Raw genomic sequence first — 13,641 nt, 5'->3', positions numbered from 1 at the left:
TGCAACTATGACACTTATCCAGGAGGAAATGTGTGTATAAAAGAAATTTTGGATAATTTCATAGTATATACTTACTGATGAGTTCATAATGAAAGACAAGTTAGTAAATTTTTTTATTAAAGCATGCCCCAAAAGTACAGTTCTTGCATTAATGATATAATTGTTTATGTATTTTAATAGGATATCTATTCAGACAAAACCAACAGAAACAGGTTACTTATTCGGAGATATCTCAGTATATAAGTGCTTAATATTATTACCACGGAATAATAAATTAAGCTAATTGGAATATGTTTCTTAAATGCAGACTCTTATATAAAAGTAATTGTCAACTTTAGTATTGAAATCTTAATTTTCCATGATGTAACTGAATGAGCAACAAGTTTTTGGACAAATGTCATTTGTGCCAGTAAATTTTCAGTAACTCCTGATCTTGATTGTTTAATATTTGAAGAACATAAGCAGAAACTATTTATATGGTTGGAAAAAATAAAGTAGGCAACTTGTCTTCAGTGTAGTTTAGCAACAGAACAGAAAATATTCAACATCTTTCTTACATACACTTTTTTTTTTAACCTTTTCTAAATCTATACCCTGTAGGCTACATGTATAAGGATCCGCAGATTAACTTATATACCTTATATTTGCAGGAAGGTAAACAATATTCAGTTATCTCATTTTTGTTGGCTAGGTACAAATTAAGTATGGTTTTAAGATAAGTAAGTTGTTTTGTCATTCAAAATGTGCTATGATCTACTTATTGTAGATCATAGTGAAAAAAGTTAAAATGTATTTATAAGAGTGATGTTGGTGGTAGTCTTACAATCTGTATTTAGAAACTCTTGTGTGTTCTCTTTCTCTCCTAGTTTGTGCAGATAATAATCATGTCCGGACATGGACAGTAACACGATTCAGAGGAATGATCTCTACTCAGCCGGGTTCTACTCCTTTAGCATCGTTCAAGATCCTGTCTCTGGAGGAGACAGAAAGCCACGGAAGCTATTCCTCTGGAAACGACATAGGTGGGCATTCTCAAGTATTATGAAGGCAGTGCTGAAGAAGTATATTACTGGTAGTAGGAACCTTAAAAAAAAAAGAGTTCTAAATATAAATTATTTTCACTTTTAAACTTATTTAAAACAGAAGCTTAGTGTGTTTTTCTGATTGAGTTCTCTAAAGTCACAAAATTATACAGATGATAGTTTTTGACTTTATGATGGTACAAAAGTGTGATAGTCATTCAGTAGAACCTGAAGTTCGATCTTTTCCCGGGCTAGGGATGTGTGGTACCGTATTCCCTCGTGATGCTGGGCAGCAGCAGCAGGCCTGGTAAGTTCCTAGTCAGCCCCATGACCACAAGGGTAAACAAGTGATACGCTTAGAATCAGTCTGTATGCACACAGCCCTTCTCTTTCTCAGTTTGAGTATTCAGTAAATTATATAAGGTATTCAACACTTTATCATAAAATAGACTTTGTGTTAGATGACTCTGCACAGCTATAGGCTAATGTAAGTGTTCTGAGCACATTTAATGTAGGCTAGGCTAAGATGATGTTTAGTACTAAATGCATTTTTGACAATGGTATTTTCAGTATTGTAAGTCATAACCCCATCATAAGCTGAGGAGGATCTGTATTATGGAATTAATTGTTAAAAAGTTGAGAACAGATTTTTCATCTTTACTAGAATTTCCTAAGTGATACCATCTCCAAATGCCACTTTTGTTTATAATTAAAAGCCATGATGGCAATACACATTTGAAACTTGAAATGCTTTTTTTCCATCATTGCTAATAATTAACCTGAAAATAACTTTGAAGCTGGAAAGGGGCTGATGTTTTTAGATTCTGAGAGTGGTTTTGATGGCATCCGTCAGGAAATACTATAGCATGTCTCTACTGAAATGCTCTGATTTCAGCAAAAGGTATATAAAGTTAAATCAGTTTCTCTGTACACCATAACTCACCATATATACACACACAGAATCTTCACGGAGGTGGATTCTTTTCCCCAAAGATCCATTTGAAAGAATCTGTAATGTATATGTATTATACCCGCCATACTTTTAATATTTCTATAGGACCTGTTTGCTAATTAATGTACCTTCTAGATCACCTTGTATAGGCAGAACTTATAGCACTGGTGGAATATAAGGAGTACATTAGATTTGTTTATGCATGAAACTATTAAATGAATATGCACCCACAGTAAAGTTATCTTTAAAAAATGTGAGCTTCTTATGAGAATTGTGCTACCACAGTCTCAGTATTTTTAGAAAGAGAGCTGCTCAGCATTGTCCGTTTTAACAGTTGCCCTGTGAACCCCCTTCCCACTGTGATGATGGGCACTGAAAGTTGGCAGTTTTATTTTGACAACAAATTTTTTTTTTCCAACTTTATTGAGATACAATTGACACATAACATTGTGTAACTGAAGGGTGCAGCACTGACATATTTATTGAGTACTTTTGTTCCAGGCATTAGAAATCTAAAAAATTGCAAGAAACATCAACTTACGTCAGTGTTTTCTGTTTTCTGATCAAGGACCTTTTGGAGAGCGAGATGATCAACAGGTGTTTATCCAGAAAGTTGTTCCCATCACTAATAAACTGTTTGTAAGACTGTCATCTACTGGGAAAAGGTAACGCTTTACTGAAAAGATACTATGTTCAGAAGTCAACGTTTGTCTTACAAAAGGGGAAGTACTTTGACAGTGGTAAAAGTGAGCAGGGAGAAGAACTTGTAAGATCTTTTAAAGGAGGAAGTAATTCTAAGGACTCTATCCTATAGGAAAAATTAAAAGAGCCAAATCATATGTTTATTTTCATGCACTTAGGCTTTCTGTACTTTTTAAAAATTTTATTTATTTGAAATATGATTGATTTACACTGTTGTATTTATTTCTATTCTACAGCAAAGTGATTGTTTTTTATACATACATACACACACAACTTTTTCATACTCTTTACCACTATGGTTCGTCACAGGATTTTGTATATAGTTCCCTGTAGTTAATGGCAACCCACTCCAGTATTCTTGCCTAGAAAATCTCATGGACAGAGGAGCCTTGTGGACTACAGTCCATGGGGTCGCAAAGAGGCAGACACCACTGAGTGACTAATAAACACAGGTTGCATCTACTAAGCTCAAACTAGCAATCCATCCTTCCTCTCCTTTGGCAACCACAAGTCTATTCTCTGTCTGCGAGTCTGTTTCTATTTCATAAATAAGTTCATTTGTGTCATATTTTACATTTCTACATATAAGTGATATCATGTGGTATTTGTTTTTCTCTGACTTCTCTTAGTATGATAATCTCTAGGTCTATCCCTGTTGCTGCAAAAGACATTATTTCATTCTTTTTTAAGGCTGAGTAATAGTTCATTGTGTATAACTACAATATCTTCTTTATCTATCAATCCGTTGCTGGATATTTAGGTCATTTCCATGTCTTGACTGTTGTAAACAGAGTGGCTGTGGACGTAGGGGTGCCTGTATCTGTTTGAATTACAGTTTCGTCTGGATATATATGCCCAGGAGTGGCATTGCTGGGTCCTATGGCAACTCTTATTGTTGTTTAAGAAACCTCCATACTGTTCTCCATACTGGCTTTACCAGTTTACATTCCTGCCAATAGTGCATGAAGGTTCTCGTTTCTCCACACCCTCTCCAGCATTTTGTTATTTGTAGATTTTTTTAATGATGGCCATTCTAACCTGTGTGAGCTGGTACCTCATTGTAGTTTTGATTTGCATTTCTCTAATAAGCAGCAATAATGAGCATCTTTCCATGCGCCTGTTGGCCATCTGTATGTCTTTGGAGAAATGTCTATTTACATATTCCTGCTTTTTGATTAGGTTGTTTTTTTTTGAGTTTTATGATCTGTTTGTATATTCTGGAAATTAAGCCCTTGTGGGTCAATTCACTTGCGAATATTTTCTCTCAGTCTGTAGGTTTTGTTTCCATTTTGCTTATGTTTTCTTTTGCTGTACAAAGGCTTGTAAGTTTGATTAGATCCAGTTTGTTTGCTTTGTTTCTATTGTCTTGGGTGACTGACATCAAAAAACATTTTATTAGATGTTTGTACAATTTTTCAGAATGTTTGGCGTGTTTTCTAGTTTTATGGTGTTGTGTATTTTTACATTAAGTCTTTAAGCCATCTGAGTTTATTTTTGTGCATGGTGTGAAGGTGTGCGCTGATTTCACTGGCTACATGTGACTGTCCTGGTTTTCTTAATTTTATTGACAGTGGGCCCTCTGTGTCCAGAACCTCCCCCTGCAGGCAGATACCAAAATCCCACCATACTCAGGTCCCATATATAAAATGATACAGTGCACCCAGCCCTCTGTCTGTGTGGGTTCCACATCATGGAGAGCTGGCTGTAGTTGTTCTAAACAGGAATCAAGATTTTTAAAAATATTTTGTCAGTTCATACATATTATTGAAAAATAATTCACCACATTAACAAAAATTGAAAAATGATCATGTTAATAAACACAGAAAAAACATTTGACAGTTTAGCAACCATTTGATTAAAAAAAAAAAGAATCCTAGCACTTAATATAGGCACATTCTTTAACCTGATGAATAATATCTGCAAAAGTAATTATACAAACTTCACACTCAGTTGTAAAATGTTACAAGGTTTTCCCTTGAGGTTGGGAATGAGACTGGGATAGCTTCTATCACTATTTGGGCACTGCAGGAATCAGTTCTCCCCCTCACTCTCCCTTTCCCTGCTTGCTGGGAAGCTCAATTAAGCTTCATATTCTGTGCCTGTGTCTCTCTCATTAATATGAATTGTGTTTCCTTTTCAATTTTTGACCTTGCATTTGCCTGGCATTAATTGTTCTTAATCTTTTTTTCCTTTTTTAAAGTGGGCTGGGATAAATGTTTCAATCAAGTACAATTTTGTTAACCTTTCTATGACTTTGGCACATCAATTACTGACATTTCTTGGTCTTCTCATTTGTCAAATGTGCATTACTGTTTATCTTTTATGAAAAAAATCAGTGAAAATAACTTCAAAGCATTTTAATAACTAACAATATTAACCTATAGGAGGATGCTGTTTAGACATCTCCATACAGCTGTACATTTCTGGTTTTAGATTTCTAAAATTTTCAAAGAAATGTTAAATGATTTCAAGATTTTTTTTCTAGTATTATGCCTGCTTGCTTTGTTTCTTTATGCCTTTTTAGTTTAGTAACTTCCCTTTGAGTAATTGCTTAATTCCCATCAAGGCTTTTTTAAATTGTAAGATTGATTTATTTGTTTTATTTCAGTTACTTAATACTTTGTTTTATAAGAGCCATTTCTTTAGGTTCAAAGAAACAAGGCTTGAATTTTACTGACTTTCTTTGATCCTTTTAAATCTGTTTTATATATGTGGAATATTTGACTATAACTTTGCAAAGAGGCAGTTAGTTTCAAAAGTCTGAATTATAAAATGTGATTTGTTCTCCATAGTTAATAACTGCACAATATGTTTTGCAGAATCTGCGAAATCCAAGCTGTTGACTGTACTACAATATCCTCATTTACGGTAAGAGAGTGTGAGGGTTCCAGCAGGATGGGCTCAAGGCCAAGGCGCTACTTGTTCACAGGCCACACAAACGGCAGCATTCAGATGTGGGATCTGACCACTGCCATGGATATGGTCAACAAAAGTGAGGACAAGGGTAGGTTCCTTAAGGAGCAGTGTTCGTCACAGGTAGGCTTTTGATGCAAATGATTACAGGGGTGTATGTTTTCCTAAGATGTAGGTGGTCCAACTGAAGAAGAACTACTCAAACTACTGGATCAGTGTGACCTGAGCACGTCTCGCTGCGCTACCCCTAATATCAGTCCTGCAACTTCTGTGGTTCAGCATAGCCGTCTTCGCGAATCAAATTCTAGGTAGGTTCATGCACTGAATTGATTGCTTTTTGGAAAATTGGCAGAAATATTGTAATCACATAATCTTTTAAAGCCAAATTTTTCAAAGAACACTTTAAATTCATACTTGGTCACTATTCAATTTTTAAAAAGTTTTTTACTAAATTTCTCATCTACATGCATGTTTTTTTTCATAGAAAAACATCTTTTGCCCTTTAACTTATTTGTAAATTGCTGCCAATTTAGATGTCTGTTAATGTGATCAAGAATTCATTCAAAGGAAATTAGAAAAATCACATGTCCCCTTAGATGCTATGTAGAACTTTTGTTCCTATTGTCTCAAGGACATATTAACCAAAATGATTACACCTCTAATCTTAAACAGTATGTACTTTTAATACAATGACATGTATGTTTTTAGTTAACCATATTTTTGAAAAATTCCAAAATGTGAACTAAGGGCCAAATACTGAAACTAGATATTAGTTCCACATTGCTTTTAAAGATTTTCTCCCCCTAGCTTTTTTCAGCTATTTAGGAGTCTAGCTTCATTTTGAATATAAGTATGGTATTATTTACATCGTTAATTTTGTACACACACATACAATATATAGAGTGCTTAAGATATGCTATATAAGAATATGCTTAAGATACATTTTTATATATAAATAAGATAATATTCTTTATATATATTTACATTTTAACTGGTAGTTTAATTAATTAGATGTGCCCCTGAAAATTGCCAAAAAGAAATGTGACTTTTGTATTTCAGTCTTCAGCTCCAGCACCATGAAACCATCCACGAAGCAGCTACTTATGGTTCCATTAGGCCTTACAGAGAAAGTCCTTTGTTAGCAAGAGCAAGGAGGACTGAGAGCTTTCACAGTTATAGGGACTTCCAGACTGTGAACTTGAACAGAAACATAGAAAGAGCTGTCCCTGAAAATGGTAACTTGGGTCCAATACAAGCTGAAGTTAAGAGGGCAGCAGGGGAATGTAATGTGTCTGAGAGGAAGTCTCCTGGAACAGAAGTTAAAAACTTGAGAGAATCAGATAGTGTAGTAGAGGTTCATAGACTAGCTGAAGGTTTTCTGGAATCCAAGAAAAGGTCATCAGAAGATGAAAATGAAAATAAAGTGGAGTCACGGAAGAAAGGAGGATTTGAAGGAGGAGGATTCCTTGGAAGAAAGAAAGTCCCTCACTTGGCATCTTCACCAAGTACCTCCGATGGAGGAACTGACTCACCTGGTACTGCTTCCCCGTCTCCTACAAAGACTGCTCCTTCTCCTCGGCACAAAAAAAGTGATTCTTCAGGTCAAGAGTACAGCTTGTGACAACTCAGCAAAGTGAGTAGTAGTTTTGTTATTCAGAAGAGAGTTAAACTCTACTGGATTTCAATTAGCTTTTACACCAAAACTTTACAAATTAAGATTGGACTTCATTTAGTATCTTTTTGACAGAATTACCTGGGTTAAAGAGATAAAATAACCATATCTCATCTGATCTTTTGGAAAATTTTTTTAGTTTTACAGGCACATTTAATAGATCATTTGTAAAGAAGGAGTCCATTTCCATGTTTATCTACTCTGGATTTTGGAAGCATAGTATTAATACCATGTCTCAATAAGATGGTGCCCATTATAGATGACCATCCCCTTAGAGTGTGAGAATCAACAGACTGCATTCCGTATGCCGATTTTGCCTGAGCTTTGTCTTGCAACGTTATGTTAAACGAATTCCATAATTCTCTTTGGAACTTAATCTCCCAACCCTTACTGTGACTGCAGAGTGGTTTACCAGGTATTTAATGAGGTGCTATGTTTGTGAAAAAAAAAAATGTAATTCAAAAACACTATTGAATACCAGATTGCTCTGTGTAGTACTAAGTCTTTTAAGGTAATTTTAATTGTGGTCATTTTCTGATTCTCATTGTTGGAGTTCTTAAGTCTCAGCAAGCATCACCGATACTAAATGTCAAAAGTCCATTTAAACTTTCTTTAAAGTTGGAGCAACTATTTGAACAGATGAAATAAAGACAGTTTCGAGTGCCCAGAAAGGAAAACTACCAGTTATTAGTTTGCCTTGTTTGAGGAGCCACCATATTTTTTTCTTGTGTTAATAATGAAGATAATTAAGTTAGAATGTGGCCATTTTGTTAAACATAAGAGACTGTGCTTCTGAATTTTTGGTTAAAGGTTTTGGCTGCTATAGAAATTTTATTTTAAATATAAGAACAAAAAAAATCTTTTGTACTTTGATTTAATTGGAATGATTTCCAAATTTCTGCAAGTAATGTAATTGTAAATTTTAAGCATTTATTGATGAATAATGTATATATTCCCATTCTGAGAAATATAAGTGGGTCAAGTCAAAATAAATTCTTTAAAGTTTATTATATTGCCAGTGGTTTCATAGACAGTCTCTTGTATTTATTTGTCAAGTAAGGCAAATAAAAATGATTAAGATAGGTGTTTTCAGTTATTTAAGGAATAGTAATCCTGTTTAAAGTGTACTTAGGGTTTGTTCATGTCTTTGCTTCCTTCCATAATAAAGGGAAGAGGGAGGATCTTAACATGTGTGAAAACTAACTTGTATTGTCAGGGGAAAGGTTACTCAAAGCATAATTTCAGTATTACCAAGGATTGTATTTATCTCTTAAACCTTTTTTCTCATTATTATGCTCATGTAAAAAGTTGGGTGGGCAAATAAGAAAACTAAAACTTGACTATTTACCCAGTCTTTTCCAAGAGTAAAAGGCCTTTTTATGGGATTTTGGTATAATTCTGGAAAAAAAAATTGCAATGGCAACTCACTATAGTTATTCTATAAATATTTGCATTACAGTCAGATTGTTTTTCTTTCCTGTAAAAAGAGCTTGAACCTTGATGGTACAACAGAAATTTGAGTCTATTCTGGCATTTAACTTTGTAAACTTGAACAGATTATAATGAAAAATCTTAGGCATAGCAGGGATAGTTACCTTATTAGGGTTTTTGAGACCAAAAAGGGGAAAAACCTCCAGAACCACCTGCACGTTGCAACCTCCTCTCTTCCTCACCTGCATCATGTGAACGTCTCTCACTCCTTAGGAGAACAGGAACACTGCCCATCATTGTAAAGAAGAATAAGATTTCAGAAAAAAGGCCACGTGAGGACTCAAGAGAAAAGATGGTCATCTACAAGAGAGCTCTCACCAGAAACCAGCCTCGATGGCATTTTGATGCCAGGCTTACAGTCTGCAGAACCATGAACAGAGATTTTCAGCCAAGGTGGTGGAGTAGGACTTGAGCTCACTCTCCTCTCATGAGCACACCAAAAAAAATAGTCTACATCCAGAGACATGAAGATGAAATCAAGAGGTGATAGGAGGGGTGCACTCACGGTGTAATCAGATCCCATACCACCCAGCTGGACAACCCATAGACTGGAGAATAATTAAATCACAGACTTTCTCCCACAGGAATGGAAGCTGAGCCCCATGCCAGGCTCCCTAGCCCAGGGGTCAGTCTTTGGGAGGAAGAGCCTCCAGAGCATTGGGCTTTGCAGGCCAGCGGGGTTTAGCTGCAGGAGCCCCACAGGATAGGGGGGAAACAGACTGCACCCTCAGAGGATGCACACAGGTGCTCAGAGCAAAAGCTGAGACTCCACATGAACCTGAGCCAGACCTACTTCCTGGTCTTGGAGGGTCTCCTTGGGAGGTGGAGGCGGCTGTTGCTCTCTGGCATCATAAAAGCTGGTGGCCAATACAGTGGGGACCTATGTGAACCCTGAGTGGAGTCAGACATTTTGAGTCCTTGGCACTGAGACCCCACCCAACAGCCTGTAAGCTCCAATGCTGGATGCCTCAGGCCAGACAACCAGCGGGGTGGGAAATGGCCCTGTCCATCAGCAGACAGGCTGCCTAGACTTCTTGACTCACAGCCGCCTCCAGACACATCCCTTGACAGAGCTTGGTCCACCAAAGAGCCAAGACCCTGTCGCACCCACCAGCGAAGCACTAGCCCCTCCCACCCAGAAAACCTACACAGAGCCCTTAGACTGGCCTCGCCCACCAGGGAGCAGACGCCAGAAGCAAGGAAAGTATAGTCCTGCAGAATTGAGTTTATAACACAGATCAGACTCTACGCTGGGACAAAGTGGACACAAAGGACATCCCCTACAGAGGGCATAACTGGAGAAGCATAACTAAGCTACTATGCACACAAAATTACAAACAGAAATGTAAACAATGAGACAGCAAAGGAATATGTCCCAGACAAAGGAACAAGATAAAACCCCCAAAGAACAGCTAAGTGAAGTGGAGATAGCCAACCTATCTGTGAAAGAGTGCAGAGTAATCACTGTAAAGAGAATCCAAGAACCTGGAAAAAGAATAAAGACACAGAAAAATTTTAATGAAGAGCTAGAAGATCTAAAGAGCAAACAGATGAACAATAGTTGAAGTGAAAAATACACTAGAAGGAATCAATAGCAGAATAAATGAGACAAAGAATGGAAGAGACCCCTGGGATAATGTTAAATGCACCAATATTTGCATTATAGTGGGGAGGTCACAGAAGGAAAAGAGGGAGAGAAAGGGGCTGAGAAAATATTTGAAGTGGTAATAGCTGATACATGGGAAAGGAAATAGTCACCCAGCACAGAGAGTCCCATACAGGATAAGCCCAAGGAGGAACACGCTGAGACACACAGTAGTCAGATTGACCAAAAAAAAGACAAAAAATCATAAGAGCAACACATAACATACATGGGAATCCCCTAAGACTGTCAGCTGATTTTTCAGCAGAAACTCTGCAAGCCAAAAGGCATGATACATTTAAAGTGATGAAAAGGAGAAACCTACAACCAAGAACACTCTACCTAGCAAGGCTCTTGTTCAGATTTGACAGAGAAATAGCTTTATACACAAGCAAAAGCTAAGAATTCAGTACCATCAAACCAGCTTTACAGCAAAAGCCAAAGGAAGTGGAAAAGCCCAAAACACTAGAAACAAAATTACCAATGGGAACGCTCACTGGTAAAGGCAAACTGCAAAATACAGAGCAAATATTATCAGACATAAAAGGAGAAATGGACAGTAACACAATAATACTGGGGGCACTTGAACACCCCACTTACCTAAATGGGCAGATTGTCCATCCAGGAAGAAAATTAGTAAGGAAACAGGCCTTAAATGACACAATGGTTTAGATAGGTTTAATTGATATTTATAGGACATTCCATCCGAAAACAGGAGAATACACTTTCTTCTCAAGTGCACACAGAAGATTCTCCACGATAGATCACATCTTGGATCACAAATCAAGCCTCAGTAAATTTAAGAAAATTGAAATCGTAATCAAGTACCTTTCCCAGCCTCAATGCTATGAGATTAGAAATCAGCTACAAGAAAAAAACTGCAAAACACAAACGTGAAGGAAAAAAAAAAATGAATCTATGTATATATACTTTGTGTGACAGATGAAAAACAACAGAATTATAATTCTCATGGTGTCAAGTTTCCCCAGTAATTATGAAATAAGTATTTTCATGTCAATTGGATAAGTATTGTTATCCTCTTTCAAGATGAGATTACTGAGGCCCTCTGCGGATCAATAGCTTCACCACAAGGCTCCTTAGCTACTGAGCCACCTCATGAACCCACGTCTGTCTCTGCAGCCCATGGTCTTTTCCTGGCTTTCTCATCCAGGCTTACATATCAGAGCCACCTGAGGTTATCTGCTAAATATGTATCTCTGCCAGTTGGGACTCATGTTTTGCAAAATGTGTTACATTGATTCTAATGTACATTGAGTAGTCAGAATATCCTGTTTTCTTAAATGGGCTCACCTTTATCATTATGTGTAAACTGTAAATACAACCCAGAGCTGTTAAAGAGTATTTTTTCATAAATATATTAAATCAAACTTGGTTCACAGTTAAATATTTATTAAGCAAACCACCTTTCGATTAATTTACATGATATCTGTTCATTGGAAATAAACTACTATTCATGTGTGACATAATTAAGTTCCTACTCACTGAATTATTCCACCTGGACTATGTTTTATTTACAGGTTGTTCAGGTTGAATTATCTTGATGCCAACATGATTTTTATATCAGCATAAGGTACCATAACAGATTTCACATTCAGGTAGAAATGACAATAGATCATCGATAAGTACAGTTCTTAGTAGAGCTTATACAAGCGTAGCTGTGCACTCTCATCAAACAGTTACTATTAGACACAACAAAGCAGATCTTAAAATTGAAGCTGAGTATGTGATGGGACCAGAGTCAGGAGATTTACAGAGGGCTGCCTAGTGTCGTCTCTGTAAAGGAGAAGTGGACAAGGACCAGAGTCCCAGTGCACAGCACGTGTTCTTCCAGGTTCTTTACAAAACTGGTTCTCCACATTAGGAACATCTGGAGGCTTTTAAAAAGTACTGACACCTCAGCGCCACCCCAGACCAGCTGAATCAGAATATCTAGCGGTGAGTCTGACTGTTGAATGGAAGCTTGGCACACAGAATCACCAAAAGCGGCAAGACAACATCGTGTGCTTCTGTGAAATCAACACAAGTCATATTCAGAGTGTTGCGGGGGTGGTGCGGGTAGAAGCCATACAGGCTTCTGTCCACTATGAGCCAGGGGATCAAAATGTTAACGAGTCAGCTAATGAATTCATGCAGTAACTAAATGTCTAAATAGATGATTAAGTAGAGAAAATTACAAGATAAGACCCTTGCAGTTCTTTTTGTGTTCAAGTTTTAGAATGTGGTGATGGTGTCTAGTTAACTTTTCAGCAGTGAGTATGTACTCATTCTCCTGAATCCACCACCCATGAACTCGCTCATCATATTTGCAGGGGTGTAGACCAAGGATAAGGATGCACACACGGGACCAGGAGGGAACAGTGTTCTGTGTACAGAAACTGAGCCTCTGTCAAGGCGCATCTGTGCCTGCTTTAAACAGCTAACTGACCAAACCGACACATGGGAATTGAAACCTGTAAACTAAATTAGCCAATCCTGTTTCCATGTCAGAAAGTATAAAACTTTTGGCGAGGAAAAATACATAATTTGAATATCCCCTGCCAGACATGCACAGTTATTTCGGATTTGTTTGTAGCAGTTCTAACGAGGGGGCGGACCTTGGGCTTAACACTGGTCTGTGCTTTTGACACTTAACGGTTGGCAAGGCTTGTCCAGGACTTGGTCTTTCTGAGGAGCTGCTCTTTTGCAAATTTGGGTAAAGTCTCAGTGCCCTCAAAGTCCACGGTGTTTCTTTGACTGCTGGACAGTTAGGGTGATTCCTCATTTTCAGGCAGAATAAGCAAGGTTATTCCTTGTGCTCCAAGTTTTGCCAGCTCAGCCTTGGGGAAATCTACTTATCTCTGAATGTAATTCACAAAATACGTCCGACTGTTGTGTTTGAGACATACAGACTCAAAAGTTAACTTCCTAGAGTCATTAAGACCTTTAAGGATGAAGAAGAGGTGTTCTTACATTGTTTTCTGTGAAGAATAAACTTAAATACCTTTACTTGGGGAGGAAAATGTTTCTTGAGGTAGGACTTACCAATAACTTTCTAATCCAAACTGAGTAAATAGCAAAAACTTTTTTGACTCATGGAAATTGATCATGAGTCACTTTAACAGTTAAAGTACCAATTTCTGCTCTTAGTGATTCTAGTAGTTCTCTGAAATGAAGGAATGTAGGACAGAGATATGAAACATGTATATTCCTATATTTACATGTGTTATTTAAAAAATTTTCAAAGCTG

At 37.1% G+C, this 13,641-nt stretch overlaps 1 protein-coding gene across 13 annotated transcripts in view; it reads left to right on the top strand.

The window, feature by feature from the left end:
- The window catches only part of KCTD3 (potassium channel tetramerization domain containing 3), a 70,340-nt gene extending 58,459 nt beyond the window's left edge, over positions 1-11,881 (top strand). For 7 of the 13 annotated variants that reach the window (XM_081491704.1, XM_081491701.1, XM_081491708.1 and 4 more), the window contains 5 exons: positions 867-1,022; positions 2,543-2,639; positions 5,496-5,680; positions 5,759-5,897; positions 6,649-8,268. In XM_081491704.1, the coding sequence (XP_081347830.1) occupies positions 867-1,022; positions 2,543-2,639; positions 5,496-5,680; positions 5,759-5,897; positions 6,649-7,210 (1,139 nt within the window). In that variant the 3' untranslated portion in view covers positions 7,211-8,268. Of the gene's footprint in view, positions 1-866; positions 1,023-2,542; positions 2,640-5,495; positions 5,681-5,758; positions 5,898-6,648; positions 8,269-8,965 lie in introns of those variants that run through there. The other 6 variants (XM_081491703.1, XM_081491712.1, XM_081491713.1 and 3 more) reach the window with 2 other exon arrangements.
- The last annotated feature ends 1,760 nt before the right edge of the window (positions 11,882-13,641 follow it).

The sequence above is a fragment of the Giraffa tippelskirchi genome, chromosome 5 (assembly GCF_054371585.1).
Source record: "Giraffa tippelskirchi isolate mGirTip1 chromosome 5, T2T-mGirTip1v1.2.pri, whole genome shotgun sequence".
NCBI classification, from domain to species: domain Eukaryota; kingdom Metazoa; phylum Chordata; class Mammalia; order Artiodactyla; family Giraffidae; genus Giraffa; species Giraffa tippelskirchi.
Note: the sequence above shows the minus strand (reverse complement) of the source record. Positions and strands in the feature narration are given on the sequence as shown.